Source organism: Erithacus rubecula (assembly GCF_903797595.1).
Source record: "Erithacus rubecula genome assembly, chromosome: 8".
NCBI lineage: Eukaryota > Metazoa > Chordata > Aves > Passeriformes > Muscicapidae > Erithacus > Erithacus rubecula.
Window position 1 is genome coordinate 14,853,723 of NC_136659.1, and position 16,075 is coordinate 14,869,797.

The window sequence follows — 16,075 nt, forward strand, 5'->3', positions numbered from 1 at the left end:
ACAGACTCATCCTGATGTATGTCTTTACATATATTAGTGTAACAATAACTGTCTAAAAGCTGAACCAAAGTGCTCTTTGTACTCGGTAGAAACTGGGAAATCTGTTTGAAAGTGAAGTCAGTGTTCCCACATTCAATGCTCTGTGTCAGTTCTGGAAAAAACGACCTCTCTTCTATGGTAGCAGTATGGAAAAATCATTGTAGTTTTGGTTTGCATATTGTTTTTCAGTGGGAAATGCAAACTTTGGCTTGAGCACTGCTCTTTTTTTGTTCTGGAAAGACTTACTGAACAGTGTTTGGAAAAAATAGGGCTGAAGGGAGGGACAATGTCCCTCTTAAACCCAGATAGCTCTCCAAGCAACATTATTACTACTTTTTTCCCCAAGTTCTATGTGTAAGGTAACATAGTATATTTGATTTTTAATTCAGTTGTGCATGGTATATGATTGTAACTATAACTGATTTGAGATCTGCAGTCTAGTGTGGATTGCTGGCTGTGTCCAAAATTTGAGAGGCATAACTGCTTCAAGTGTCTTGGGTAGAATTTCTTTAGAATATGTGTATAAAGCCATTCTAAAATTTCAGACAACTTATTTCTAGTGTTGAAGTCTGTTATGCCTTTCTTTGGTATTTAAAATTCTCAGATTCTGAAGAGATTTGTTCATAACTGAAGAAGAATGGAAGTGGCAACGTTATGATGTTGTCTGTTCCTACTAAAGTTTGCTTCTTTTGTTGTATTCTCTCTATTGTGGCTCAGATCACCCAGCTTTTTACTTTTTAACTTATGTACAAACATTTGCATTGACTAAGCTTTTTAGAAGTGTTTGGTCGCTTCTAAATTTGATTGGTTGTGTATTCTGTTGGGTTTGGAGTATTTTAATAGGATTAGTAGTAGAGGAGCAGATGTTGATACTTCTTGATTCCAGTCAGCCTAAGAAGTCATGTCTCTATGCTGTAGTAACACTCTTTGCCTTACTCTTAAAAGCAATAGTATTGTGCCTTTTGAGTTGGTTTTGATGGGAAATTGCACTTATGAAGCCTGAATATTCAGAGTGCTTCCAGAAAAATCATGTGTGGGATCTTAGAGATTCCTTAAAACCAAAAGCATTCATGGACTGTTTAATTAAAATTTAATTTTTTTTTTTCCTATGTTAGCTAGTAAAGTGTCTTTTCCCCTCTTCTTTTTTTTTTTTGTTCATTTTGTTTTGAACTCCAAGATGAGTTTGTCTTCCACCCATATCTGATGAAGCTTAGCTTAAACATGAAATAAATAACAGTTAATTTCTTGTTTTGAAACGTAATGCTTACTGTTGCATGCCTTATTTTTTGTAAGCTAAGGAGATCACAGAAGTATCTTTGTTTTGTAATTGCAGATTTGGGAAAGATTACATAATGCTTTCCTACCTCACATAAATGTCATTTTTGGATTTTATTTGCTTATAATTTTGCCAACACAAGAATTTCAACCTGGGACATGATGTCTAGTGTGGTAACTAATATTAAACCATGGGCTTGCTTGCAAGTCCTCTTCTGGATGCTCCTTGTAAAAACTGACATCTCTTTGTCTTCCTTATGGCACTGTAATTTGATCTCTTTTCTGAGGACTTTGTCAAGTTAACAGTTATGAGACCTTTTCAGAGTTGCTACAGTTCAAGGAAATACTTATATTATGACATATACTTCAGTGCTACTGAAAAATGGTAATATTTAATAATCTGGAGCATTAAAATTGGAAGTTATTTTATAAATGAGTGAACTTAAGGTTTATAACTGTTTCTATAAGGAAAAAAGCTATGGAGTTGTATTTTACAGCAGGCTTGTTATCCAAAGTTGTCATGATATGACACTTGTTAGAGTGAATTTTATGTTTCTCTAAGTGTTTTTTTTTTCTTTTAGTGAGAAGTGTAAAGCTCGAGGATTCACGGTGATAGTGGATGGCAGAAAATCTCAGTGGAACGTGGTAAAGACAGTTGTGTTAATGCTCCAGGTAAATAAATATTTATACATTCATAGTTGACTGATCAGTTTTATGGATGGAACCCAGTGGCTGTGTTATTGTAGAGACAGGTATTTCCTTAAAATGTGCTTCTGTGACCAGTTCTGTGCACAGGAAGAAATTCTGAAAAAGAGGATGCTACAGCTCACTCAAATCAAGAGAATTTGTCAAGAGACAAATTCTTTATATTCTGAGAATACACAGTTGTAGACTTTTTTATAAAATAGGGTTTTAGTTCAAAAAGTACAAAAATATTCTCCTGGCACCACCAACTGTGAGCAGTAGGAATATGTGCAGGGCTGCAGTTCACACAGATAGTGCAGCTGAGCAGGTTTTGTTGCAGTACATGCTGTGCTACCTGGTTTCCTTTGCAATAGAATGTAGTTGACTTAGTTGTGGATCATAGTTCCAATCACAAATTATATTGTGTGTGCTTCAAAAGGTAGGAGAAGAAGAATTTGTGATAATTGTCAATTAAAAAACTCTAAAATTCTGAAAATTTTAACTCTTCAGAATTGTGGGATCACAAATAGAGTCTTATTTCTGCTGAACAGTATAGATTATTTTCTGGTCTCAGTGGTCAAAGAAAATGCCTTTTCTAACGCATTAGAGCACTTGGACTACTGCCTTTCTTACTACACTACAAGATGGTTCCTCTTTATCAGTGCCATTTTCCTCTCAGACTTAGGTGAACCTTCAGAAAGTGTGTCAAATACGAATAATTTCTTTTTTTTCTGTCCTCCTTCTGGGTTTTGAATTCTGTGTCAAGGTGTCCTTCACCTGTTGTTGACTAAGATGGTTTTCCTATTAATAGAGTTCCAGTATTTGAATCCCTTGTGTTCAGGTTATGATCTTGACTGGGTTTTGCTTCAACCACTGTGTGGGTGTGAGGTTCAGTGGGAACTGCAGCTAGTGGGGAAGGTCAGCTCTTTGCCCTTTCCCTGGCTTGCTGGCAGCACTCATCCTGCCTCTGCAAAGCCTGCACAAACATGGGTTGCACTTCTGTGTCTTGAGTTTGAGGTAATAAATAAGACTTTCCTATGTGAATTGATCACTTGCGCAGATCACATGAGATTTGTCTATACATAGTTCTCAAAAACACTTTGTGTTCAAAATATTGTCTAATTGTAAATAGTTCTTGCATATTTGTTAAAATGGTGCAGGAATGAATTAGAGTATTTTGTTGCTGATTTCTTTAACCTAATACTTAATTTTATTCATAAAAAAATAATTCATTCAAGAAAAATCCCATGGCTTGTGTCACCTTTATATCACCACTCTGATTATTTAACTTTTACTTATTGCTAAAGCTGATGAGTTTAAAGTAATCAAAAGTCTAGATCTTCATTCAGTGTGACATCATAAAATCAACTTACTAGATGAAATTACTGATTTAGTCTGAGAAATGTTTTCCTGGTAGTATTTTAATGAATTAATATGTTGAAATGTCAATATTCACCCTTTTCATTTTAGTCTAAGCAATATGTACTAAAGAAGTATAGGATATAATCTTGACATTTGATCTGATAACAAATATACAATATTTTCCTAACTTTGATTACTGTTTTCTTCTGCATAGAAGACAACATTGGTGGAAATCTTTGTTTTTAAAATTTTTTCTTCTTCATGTAATACCATAAATTAAATTAAGTCTAGCCAATAGTTCATTTTTCTGTACTAGCACAGCATAGAATAATGGCTTGTCCTTAGGACTGGGAGTAAAGAGGTTATATTTTCTTTTTGACATTTTTGACAGTTTACTGTGAAATGTTGTGCGTTGTTACAAAGCAAGATGGAGCAAATGTGTGATGTAGGTGAAATAGGCTTCAGTTTCTGTCTGTAATTTTTATGTTCTTGTATAGATGATGAAATCTAAGTAGAATTCAGATCTGTGGTAAATTAAGGTTTAATATTAAATGTTTCACTTTTTTTTTTTTTCATTTGTTTTACAGAATGTTGTTCCAGCTGAGGTGTCACTTGTTTGTGTAGTAAAACCAGATGAATTTTGGGATAAAAAGGTTACACATTTCTGCTTTTGGAAAGAGAAAGATAGACTTGGCTTTGAGGTATGTTGAGCTTTTGTCTACTTCAGTCAAAATACTGTTTCTGAAATACTGATATAATTGGATGACAGCTAAAGTGTCTTTAAAATAGCTATATTCCAGATGCTTTGTGGATAACCTTAACAAACCACTGTGGCTTTTTCCATTTTTAATGAGACTTTCCTCAGTTAATATTCTTAACTTAGAAATGTGTGGCATTTAATTTTTTGCTTAGCAGGAAAATAAAGTTGTTTGATACATATTGTGGGTATTTTGGGTAAGAAACTGTTGTACAGGATTTAGTGTGAAGTTTTTCATGACTTCTCTAATAGGCTGTGAAGATGTACGGTGTCACTCTTAATCAGCTGTAACCATTCTACAAAGATCTTGTTGGTATTGCATACATTTTTCTCTCATTTTGTGAGTTCTTTGATATCAAGAACAGATTGTAGATCCCTTGCCAAATATAGGCTGACACTCTTCTGTGTTGTGAGGCAGTGTGTGTACAACAGACTATACACTAATTTTAGCAATTCCCTTGTTACTGTCTGGGAGGTTAATGGAAACCTCAGTTTTCCCTGTTTTTTTAAAAAATATCTGTGTCATCAAACTTTCCACTCATTTTTTTATGCTAATCTTGTCTGAACTACAGCAGGCATGTAGCATGCAGCCCAGTCACAGTGTCTTTAATCAAAAACATGAATGTGGTGGTGCCCACTGTCACAGACTAGCATATTGTTTGGAGCCACATCCAAGAGGAGAATTTAAAAAGCCTCTGAACTAACCATCTGTTCTCAAAAATATGATTTAAGAGCTGCTGGTTAGAAAGTGACTTAGGTTTGCAATATTCAGTTTCACACAGATATTTCATAGCATAAGGTAAATGTCAGAGTCTAGAGAGCAGCAGTAATAAAGGCAAAGCTCCTCTTCAGAAGTCCTTATTGTGTGATTTAGGCTCTCTTTTCCCACCTACACTCCTGTAAATAAAGTTCTTGGGTAAGTTCAGGAAGTCTTTGGAGTTGTGATATAGCAGTTGTTAGTGTATGTATGATGGTGTTGCTAGTTTGGAAGTCCTTCTAGAAGATTCTTCCTGGGTTTTCCATTAGTATTATTTGGCTGGAATGCATTTTTAGACAAATATGCAGAAAGCCTAGAGAAAATGTATCAACAAAGCAGGGATAATTTTACATGACTGTGATAATAAAAGGGGTTTTTGTTTCACTTTAAGACTTAGTTGACTGTCATTAAATGATAATCCATTAATTTAGTAATTTCATAAAGCACGTTCTCTGCTAGTAATCGTGTTGGCATTGTTGTTGGTGTAGACCACTGGAATTATGTAACAAAATCTTTTGGTTTCTGTTACTTGGTTGCAGTCAGGAAAACTGTTTCAGGAAAAATGACCCACCTTCTCTGGGCTCCAATTATTTGTGTCAGAGACAGGAGTATATCTTTCCTCTATTCCAAATACAGGTGCAGAGCACTGATAAGGCTGTGTAAGGTTCCAATTCATGCACAATCTACAGCTGCATAATTTTGCATTACTGGCAGTAAAAACAAACAACACCCAAATCATGCTCTGGATCATGGGTTAGATTTGTGTAACTCCTCAGAAAATTCAGGATTGGTTTTGCAACAGTGAAATAAATATGAATTAAAATTTTGAATTAAAATACAAAATATTCACTTGGGTATAATCTCATTTTATTTGAAGTAAATGCTGTGTAATTGTGATTTCTAGTGGGGCATCACATCTACCTCCTGTTTCCTACCACCTGATCTATTCTTATTACATTTCTTAATATTACTATATGAAGCCATTAATCACAATGTCTTCCTTTCTATTCAAAGGCAGAGATCCTCTGCCTCAGAGTGAGATGTGGTGATGATGAGTTGCAAAGCACTGAATGTAAATGTGGGAACTGAGATCAAACAGTACTGGGTGGATAATTACAAAGAGGTGGGCTGATTCAGATGAGTAGGAGTTCTTTTTTTCTGGTTAGTATTAGTGTTGGTTTTGGACCTACCTCAGGACAATTCCCATTTGTCCTCTAGCAGAACTTTCTTCTGTAACTTTATTCCTCCCTTATTAGCAACCAGCTCATGTGCTCATTGAAGCAGCTCTATCTGGTCCTGTGCCATGCTTCATAAGAGGAGAGTTGTCTTAATTTTTATAAAGCTGTCTTTCAACTGAAATGTTGCATATATGACACTGTAATACTCAATACTGTTAATGTTTTAAAAGATTGAGAAATAGGATTTGAGAATAAAAATTGCTGTGTTTTAGAGAGCTGGGAGGTAGAGCTTTTTGCTTTTTTCTTAATATATTCCACATAGAGATTTGAAACAAATCACACTTTTAGTAGATGTAGTGTGTTATATTTGAGTATGAGCTTTTCTTATGAGAACAACAAGCATAACTGGAAGAAAAAATTTACCATAAAAATAGAAGAAATGTACAAATTTGTACACAATGCAAAATTGCCTATAGATTGGTGAGGTTATTTTGCACATGCCATTCATTTAAGGAACTTAGAGGGAAAATAATCTCTGAGCCTGATTTGGATATTAGATTAGTACTTTGAAAATCAATTTGTTGGGAAGAGGAAAGATGTGCTTGCTGTTCTTATCCTTGTGGGTATCAAGGAGTAAAATTTTAAAAGTCCAGTTAGTATTTGAATTAAGGAAATCAAATGCATTTAAAAAAAAAGAGTAAGAGAAAGGAAAAATCAGGTGGTAAACTACTATGAATTAGCTGAAAAAAATTAGAGTGTATAGCATAAGGATCTTTATAATCCTGAAGTCTGAGCAGTTCTAAATGCTTCACACTTCTACTGTAGCAGCTGACAGCTCTAACTCTAGTAAAGAGTGTCAGAAATTTCTTATGATAATTTCTCTGCAGCATCTGCTCTGGAAAATCTCAAGTTCTCTAATTTACCTTTTAAGAATGAGGCTAATGAGCAGAGTGTTGCTCCACAGAATAAAGAATGAATAACACTTGGTAGGAAGTACCTAATTTTTGTCCATTTTCAGTTCAGTGCTTTAAGGCTGAGGCACCAGAATTTGTAGCTTCCATGGACTTTCCTACAAAAAGCATATAGGAGTTCCAGTCAAAACTGTTTTTTTACCTGCATCTCTTTTCATCTGTATGCATCTCTGTTGCTGTTTTAATATGGGAGGCAATAGGTTCTTGAGCAAATCTGGGAAGTGACTCTGTGGAGCTGGGGCATGTAAGCCTGCATTTATGTCAAGTCCTCAATTTTGTCCAAAAAAATGTGTTGAAAAATACAAGAATCTCTGCCTGTTTTCTCTGGGATGTAAAAATGAGGGTTTGCTAATTATTGTGACCTCTGAAGGGTAAGGTGGATGAGTAGGTAAAACCACAAGTGAAGGAGGCAGTTCCTGGGAGTGGAGTTCATCTTGTATTTGTCTAGGTTCTGTCAGTTGCTCTTGGGTTTCTACTATGACAGATTTCTATGCACTGGCCAGATAAATATTTAACTTGTGTTTCTTAGTGTAATGTTAAAGAAAATGGTCTTTGTTTAGATTAGTGTTCTATATTGAACAAATAATACCCTATGCTACTCAGCATTTATTGAAATAGTTCAATTTTCAAAAAATAGATTGAAATAGTATTTAGCAGCAAAAAATAGAATTATACTCCTTAGGAAAAGGTAGCCTTTGCTTCACTGTGTGTTCTGTGGCAGTGAAGATCACATTTAGATTATGCTTGTTTAAATTTTATGTTCTCAAGGGACATGTGTATTGTTCTCTTTTGGAAAGTAACTAACCCTTTTCAGATTCAGTAGTGTGGCTACTCTGATATTAAAAGCTCCTTGTTACTGAAATTTTACAGCATCCGGTTCTCAAGTAGCTCCTGGGTTTGACTCTTGTCTTTTTTCACTCTGTGACACTTGCATTAAAGAGCTTTTTCATTTCTTCCCTTTAGAGAGAAAGTAAGTTCAGATGGATGCATTTAACATATTGGGGGCACTTTTATACGCCCTCTTGAATATCTAGAATTCTTCTCTTATCTTGACTTCTGCCTCTATCCCTTTGTAGATGATCAATGAAAATTGCAGAAAACAACAAATGACATAGAGAGGTCAGCTTACTGCAAACAGTATTTAAAGCTTTTTTTATTACAAAAGATACATGTTGCATGGATCAAAATCATGTGTTTTCACTTCTGAGAAAGAGAATTTTGCACTTAAGGCACAAGACTTTGCAGTCCATGTTTTTAGATTTGTCTTTCTTTTTTTGCTTGACAGCAAAGGTTGTTTTAAGTTTAATGAAAAATATGGCACTTCTACTTTTCCCAAAGCACTGTTCAGAGTTATTTCTTTCAAGGCTTTCACAAGGATTTAGCAGGCCAATACTGTACAGAGCAAGTTTACTGCCTAGAGTAGTGCAAGGATGAGAGCTGCTACCACTCTTCCAGAGTCCTTTGAAAAGAACTGAGTGCAGATGATGATTCCATGACTCTGGTCAGTAGCAAACAGGACATGTTTGAAACCTACTATCACTGCCAGCTTATTAGCTGTCCCTGTTGTCAGAAGTGGGTGGATCAAATGGGAAGGGAAGCAAAGATTAAAGGATTCAATAATTTATACTTTTTTTTTCTGTCTTACCATCTGTCCAGACCTATTTGTTTCTCCCTTGGGAAATTTAAGCTCTTCATTTTAACATCCAGCTACAATCTGCTCTCCAAAGGCTTTTACTTTGGATTATGAAAGCTGCTTTTTTTCCCTCCTTTTTCTGGAATCAGCATAATTTGACTTGGAAAAAAAAAAGAAAACAAAAAATTGTTTAGTTTGCAAGCAAACAGTTATTTCTGCTTTTCCAGCTGTAAATTACCTTATCTGTACCTTTAGTAATATGTTGAAAGGTAAAATTCAAAGGCGAGGGTGAAACTCTAATTCACAAGGGACAGCTTTTTCTAGGATGGGGTATTTTGACATCTATTTTAACAAAAGGTAAAAGGTAATTACTCTGTTTGGATTTTGAAACATTTTAGGAACCTGACAGCAGAAGTCTGCTGACCTTGAAGTAGAATTCATATCTGTAAAAGAGAAATGTCTTCTCACTGCATTTTTCAACAATTTTTTCTTCTTTGGCTCTTGGTCTGTGTACTTATGCACTATTAATCTGTAGTAGCTGATTAAAACGTGACTTTTGAAGCTTCAGAGAGGCAAATTTCACTTTTGACACCTAGAAAATATCAAAGCTAATTTACTAATTTAAAGCATATAGAGGATGTTAGGTTAGCACTGTCACTTGTTCAGGTATAGAGCAAGAGCTACATTCAGTTCAGGAACCTTCATTTCTGCCACAGCAGAAATGTCAAAAATTCAAATGTTTGTTTGTATTGTGAAAAGTTCAGATTGGATTTTAACAGCTAACCCAGTGAACAGTCAATAAACAGTTTAAGAAAGAAGTATTTTTTAAATCAGAAACCTGGAGAATTAATGGGTTTGGGAGTAATGCTTTAAGTTACAACAAGATTTATTAATGAGGTGGAAGTTTTTATTTTTCAAAGTTTTTTTAATAGGATGTAGCAAATTTGTGTTTTGAGCAAATTGCTTTTGTGGATGTTTATTTTTAATCAGAAGATTTTTTCATTTGGCTAAACTATTTTTTTTGTGCAGGCTTTGGAACCAGCTGCCCTGTTTGCTTTCGTTTCCATGCCAAAATGACCATACCAAAATTAGTTTTCTTTTTTAAAATGAACTCGTAGAGATGAATGTTAAAAATTACCTAAACTATAACTGTGCCAAAAGAAGGAAGAACAAAGGCTTTTTTTTTCTTCTCTCTTGGATGTAGAATCCTCTGGGGTTTGGGTTGGTTACTGGCATTACTTAAAGAAACTACTAGCCAATTCCATTTACAGCAGCAATGTACCATTAAGAGTACAGGACAATAGTGTATATTTGGATGTTGCTGAAAGGTTTTCCTCTGCAATAATAGACTGTTTGTTTGAAGCTACTCTGAGTTCTATAGTTTCAGTATCTGCAGGAAAATGGAGCTGGAATAGAAGTCTCTCTCTCTCTCTCTCTCTCTAATTAGCTCTTTCTACATATTCTTGTGACCTGCAAGAGTATGTGAAGATTTTGATGGGTTATGGAAATTTCCTTTCCTTTTTTCTTTTGTTTCTGGCTGTATGTTGCCAATATGCTTCCTGCCATAGAGAGATTGTTCTTGGGGTTTTTTTCCACAGAAGTTATTCCAGGCTTAGCATATTATTCATCAAACCAGGCTGTGCTGCCAACTTCTGGTTTAGGCTTATATGAATACAGCTCATTCAGGAGGAGCCTCTAGAATGCAGAAATGAAAGCAAGAATTTAGTTTTCCACCTAGCAGTGGACCTGTGTTTTCCTGTTTGCTCTGATGTAGCTGTAGCTGATGAACTAAATTTGTCTTATGGGTAAATGACTCAGGCTTTGAAGCATACTAAGATTTGAATTTTTGACTACTCATGGAAAGGGTATGATTGATCCAACTTTTGCTGAGCATATTTGCACAGTAAATGCAGGCACTTTACTTTTATGGCACAAACTCACCTCTGGGACTGAAAGTATTTCCAGAGAGTGGTACATATACTGAGTGCTTTGTACTGTGATAGCCTGCTACTATATCCACTAGAAATAGATCATGTGGTATATGACTTAATCACAAAGCATCAGTTCCCAGCAGGAAAACAGATATCCAGGGAACACATTTCTTTTTCCCATTGTAAATAGAGAAGGTGGTAAAGATGATGCATGAGGTGTACACTGCATGCCAGAATCACCTGCCTGGTTTAAGCCCACATTAATTGCAAACAGCTATATTTCATTTAAACATTTAGCAATAAAATCTGCATCGCAGAAAGATCTGCTCAGTATCTCTAGGCACACTTCTCAGATACTTCAGGGAACCATGAGCATTACCTACAAGTGACCTTTTTTATTGTTACAGGTAATTTTAGTATCTGCTAACAAGCTGACACGATACATAGAACCATGCCAACTAACAGAAGATTTTGGAGGAACTCTCACCTATGATCACATGGATTGGTTGAATAAGAGGCTGGTTAGTTATTTGTGTTTTGGAGTTTGGGGGTTTTTAATGTCTCCTCCTTGAGCCCTGAAATTTTTTTGTGTAGGAACTACAAAGCATGTAGGAATTGGTCACGTATGTAGTCGTGCAGTTCATTTTCTTTAAGAGTATTGTGATAAATAACACTGCCTTACTCAAGGGATGATAAAGCTAATGTATCAATTTGTTGAATAACCAGTTTCTTAACAAAGCTCTTTTTAGTAACACTAACTCTAGAGGAGCCTGAGTCTGTGGTATAGTTGTTCTAAAGGGAAATTGGCTGCTCTAGAAGACCAAACAGGAGAAAATACTTGGGACTCTGCAGATCCTCCTGAGTTATCTCGTAGATTTTGGTTCCTGTGGTTTTGTTCTTACACCAAAACCTCTGTCAGCACAGTTTCCCCAGTAGCCCAAGAAGCAGTAAATGTCTAGGAGCAACTGCACTCTTTAATTATTTATCAGCACAAATTGTTTAAGCAACTGTTTGTGTGCATAGCTCTCCAGAATGTTCTTAATCTTTTCCTCATTTATACTTGCTTTTCAGTTATTTAAATTGAATTTTCAAAACAATATTTAATCTTCATTGACACAGTGTGTTCTCTTTCTGTGTAATGTGTTCTTAAAATGTGTCTCCAGGTGGGATCTCCAAGTCCAACTGCACCTACTTTCCCCTGAAATTTTAAGTAGTCCTAGATAAGTTAAAGAAAGTCATTGGCAAGCTATTGATTAGTAATTTAATAACAGTTACTGTGCATGTCATGTAAAGCACCCAGTCATGCTCAGTTCTGTTAAAAAGCAAAACCAACCCTCAGAAATCAGGTACAGAGGAATTGTCTGAACAGTAATGCTGTGTCTTGATTGTACATGTGTTACCTGAGATCAGAAGTCCCCGAGTTCAATGAAACTGATGTGGATATTTTATTTTATTCTATATGATATAATAAAATACAGTTTTCTTTTAGTTATTCATTACAATATGGTCCATTTGAATAATGATTAGAAGCTGGAATCTTTACAAGATTATTTTAATCCTTCCAAATAAGCTGTCCTATAGTTGTGTAACATGCCTTGATTCTCTAGCATTATTAAAGTCTAAAATGAAGATGCAGAGTAAATATGTCCATAAGATCTTACAGGTTTTGCAGAGAGCTCAATCTTTTTCAGTATTTATCTCCCTAAGGAATCTTAGTGCTCTTAAGTGTTCTCTGAGAAAATCTTTGTTTTCTTTTGTTTCCTTCCTACTCTCTGAATGCTGGGAAATAATTAACACTGTGTAGAGTCTGAAGTATACTAATGGAACTACTGGATAAATTTGCACTGATGCCTTCAATACAGCTACCTAAATTTTTTGTTTCTTACATTAAAACTTTTATTTAGGTATTTGAAAAGTTCACAAAAGAATCAACATCTTTACTGGATGAGCTTGCTCTAATTAACAATGGAAGTGATAAAGGAACTCAACAAGAGAGAGAGAGGTATGTGATTCACTTTTTGAAATCAGTGCTTTTGGATTATAAAATTTCATTTGCATTCCAGAAAAATACTGAAAAAATAATACACCTAAAATACCTTGAAATGTGTAAAGAAATTCTAAACCTTTATAATGTAGACTACAAAAAAATGAGTATGGGAGATGAATGCTCATTCAACTGATTACATGCACTTCCACTTGTGTTTTGGCTCACATGTGTTTTAATGAGTTGAAAAAGTGAGTACTTGACTAAGTGAGAAAAAAACTTAGTCTTTTAAGACCATCAGGTAGCTCTAGACTTAGTTGAAGTTTTTTGTGCTACTGTAATACAAATTTTAATAACGTGTTTATTATTTTTTTCACAGATCAATAGATTTGAACTTCCTTCCATCAGTTGATCCTGAGACAGTATTGCAGACAGGTATAGTAAGTCAAAAAATCAGAATGTTTGTCAGTAATGACATAATTCATTTTAGGCCCCAAGTGAAAGCACAGCTGTTATCTTAGCCATCTTCATAATGTGACAAGTTCATCAACTGCTTTAATCTTTGGATTTAAAGTGATGCTAAGAAATGGCAGAACTCCAAACATGTCTTTTTAAATACATGATTTTATTGTCCCACTGGTGTCTTTACAATATTACCATAACTATTATGTTTAATTTTGGGAATGCTTTGTTTCTAGCTCTTGTCAATATATTTGCCTTATAGAATGAATTCATCTCAGTAGCCACCAGATGGTTACAACAGAGAAAGCATTTTTCTGCTCAGTTCTGACAATTGGCATCAGTCTAGTTCTGAGCTGATCATCTGTCAGAAAAGTGAAGCATACTTTGCTTCATGGACTTTCTATTCAGCATTAAAGGATTTGGGATTCTTTAACATATTTGGATTTCGACTGAAATTCCTATTGACAATAAAGTACAATGGTCTCTTGATTTGGACTGGATTTTTTTTTCAATTAGTGCCTTTGTGGAATAAAAGGCAATGCACAGTGTTAGATGGTGATCAGAGTCTGAGTGCTTAGAATTTTTACCCTATAGCCTCCTATAAACTAATGTGTGGATCAGGTGTAATACTTGTCCCAGTGGCTTTATGTGCCCTCTATGTAAAAATTTAGCTTATCTGGATGTGGGATAGTACTGGTTTGAGTTAAAATGTGAAACAATAATTTCTTACTCTGTTCTTTGAGGTTTTTAAAACATGAAGTGTCTGTAGACAGTGTCACTAGACTTTGGCCTAATTGTCTAATTGTAGTGTGGTGCTTACATACTGAGAACTTTAACACAACAATAACATTCTTCAGACAGTTTAGGCAAAAGATTAGATAGTCAAAACATAGTATTTTTGTGTGTATGAAAGGTACTGCACCCTAGAGAGGCTGTACCCTGATATGATCCCTAAGAGCATAAAGAAAAGAGCAAGACAGGTGAGAGCAGAACACTGAAAAAATAGTTACTATTCAACTTCACACTGTCTATGAAAGAGTTGTACTTGATATAAAAATCCTGAAAGACAACACAGAAATTATAGAGTCAGGTTTTCAGTGCCTCCATTTAGAGCATTCATTCAATATAAGAACATGAATTGTTTGAGAGAAATACTTTGGATGCTACTCACCATTTTAAAGTAAATCAATACTTCAGTTGTTTCAGACTCAGGATTGTGCTTTTCAATTTTCTTTACGTTATTCGATGCTATTGTCAATTTGAGTGTTAGAATGTTCAGGTATTGTTTGTGGCTGTGTTGTTTGAATCCAGGTTAAGCCATCGTTGTGTGCTGTTTCAGGCCACGAGCTGCTGTCGGAGCTGCAGCAGCGGCGGTTCAATGGCTCGGAGGGAGGGGTGTCCTGGTCCCCCATGGATGACGAGCTGCTGGCGCAGCCGCAGGTGATGAAGCTGCTGGACTCGCTGCGGGAGCAGTACACCCGCTACCAGGAGGTGTGCCGGCAGCGCAGCAAGCGCACCCAGCTGGAGGAGATCCAGCAGAAGGTAATGCAGGTAAGCCTGGAGCTCTGCTTGCGCGCGCCGAGCTGGAGTTTGGAGCTCACACACTGTGAATTCTGCAAAAATCGGAGAAGAGACCTTAATGCCTCCCGTCCCTTCACAAATGGCAGTGTGCTGGTTTCACTCAGTGCTGTACATCGTGGCTGCCACAGCGACTTTCCAAAGGCTGTTCTGATTTGTGGAGGTTGTTATAATGTGCTCTCTTGCCTTGGGGCTGCCCCTGTGCTGCACAGTGCATGGCTGCATTGCTGGAGGTGCAAATGCTGGCATTTACCCTGCTGGCAAAGAGAGGAACACCTTTGGCTGAGCATCAGCTTCCCCTGCCTATGTCATTTAAAGTTCCTGTTACTGAAGATAAGCCATTATTATTCCTTTATTTGTCTAATGCTTGGTGGTTTAACCTAAGCTGAAGTGCCTAAACTGTCTGTATTTCAGGAACACCCTGACAAGAATGAATATAAATTTCTTAATCCATTGCATGTTAAAGGTCATGATGAACTCGTTTAGTCCTTTGGAAACAGCCATGCAATTACCACTTTCAACATTTTCTCAGCAGAGAGTCTCAGTAGACAAAATCAAGGAAATGGAATTAATTTATTCTTCTTGTGTTTATCACTTGAAATTAGATATGTATATTTTTAAGATTATGTGTAGATTGAATATGCAGAAAATTGAATAGATAATTGCTTTTAACCTTTCAACATTGCCATTTCTAATGCATGAGGAGTGCAAGTTGAGTACTTGCACTTTACAGCATTGTAGATATGGGTAAAAATAAAAACTGATCAATTTTGTTATGTCTAGCAGTGAAAATGGAAATCTACCAAGTAGATAATTTTAATTTCTACAGTAACTCAATTACTGTAAAAAAAAAAAAATCTAAAAAGCAGATATCATTTGTTGAGATATTGAACTGGAAGTATTAAAAATACATGAGAGATTCATATAATCCTATATAGAGAATATGAGCACAGCTTTGGGTATAATCAGGTGAAGTTTTTTCCTGTGTTTAAGTTTTAGTGGTTGAACAAGATGTGATTTTTATCATACTTTGGCAAACTGACATTGTTAATGCATTTAAATAGAATTGTTTGCCATTACTCAGCTTCATTTTTCCATAATTGTAACAGAAATAGTTATTTGTTTGCTCTGTGTACACTACAGATGTTACCTGGCAAGTGAACTGAGTTTCAGTACACAGGAAGAATGTCTTTTGCTCTTTTGCCAAAACAATCAGCTTTTTTAAAGGGCATTTAAAAGCTTTCTAAATAGCATACAAATATTTGAGAAAAACTTACTAAATCTAGAAAATTATTTAGTTTTCTTTGGGTTTACAGAAAAAAATGAGGCTAATAGGAGGAGTTCAAGGCTAAAAGTAAGAAGCTAATGATGTACAGAAGGAAGACAATGGAGGCAAAGCTGCTGTGGAATTTATTTTGACAAAATAAACAGAAGCTGCCATATAAGAGTACTTGCAGTACTTTA

General features: G+C 35.6%; 1 protein-coding gene across 7 annotated transcripts in view; it reads left to right on the forward strand.

Moving 5' to 3' along the window:
- The window catches only part of SESTD1 (SEC14 and spectrin domain containing 1), a 49,047-nt gene that overhangs the window by 16,456 nt on the left and 16,516 nt on the right, over positions 1 to 16,075 (forward strand). For 6 of the 7 annotated variants that reach the window (XM_079310329.1, XM_079310327.1, XM_079310330.1 and 3 more), the window contains 6 exons: positions 1,896 to 1,986; positions 3,948 to 4,061; positions 10,995 to 11,108; positions 12,492 to 12,589; positions 12,951 to 13,006; positions 14,373 to 14,584. In XM_079310329.1, coding sequence (XP_079166455.1) covers positions 1,896 to 1,986; positions 3,948 to 4,061; positions 10,995 to 11,108; positions 12,492 to 12,589; positions 12,951 to 13,006; positions 14,373 to 14,584 — 685 coding nt within the window. The remainder of the gene's footprint in view (positions 1 to 1,895; positions 1,987 to 3,947; positions 4,062 to 10,994; positions 11,109 to 12,491; positions 12,590 to 12,950; positions 13,007 to 14,372; positions 14,585 to 16,075) is intronic. The other variant, XM_079310333.1, reaches the window with a different exon arrangement.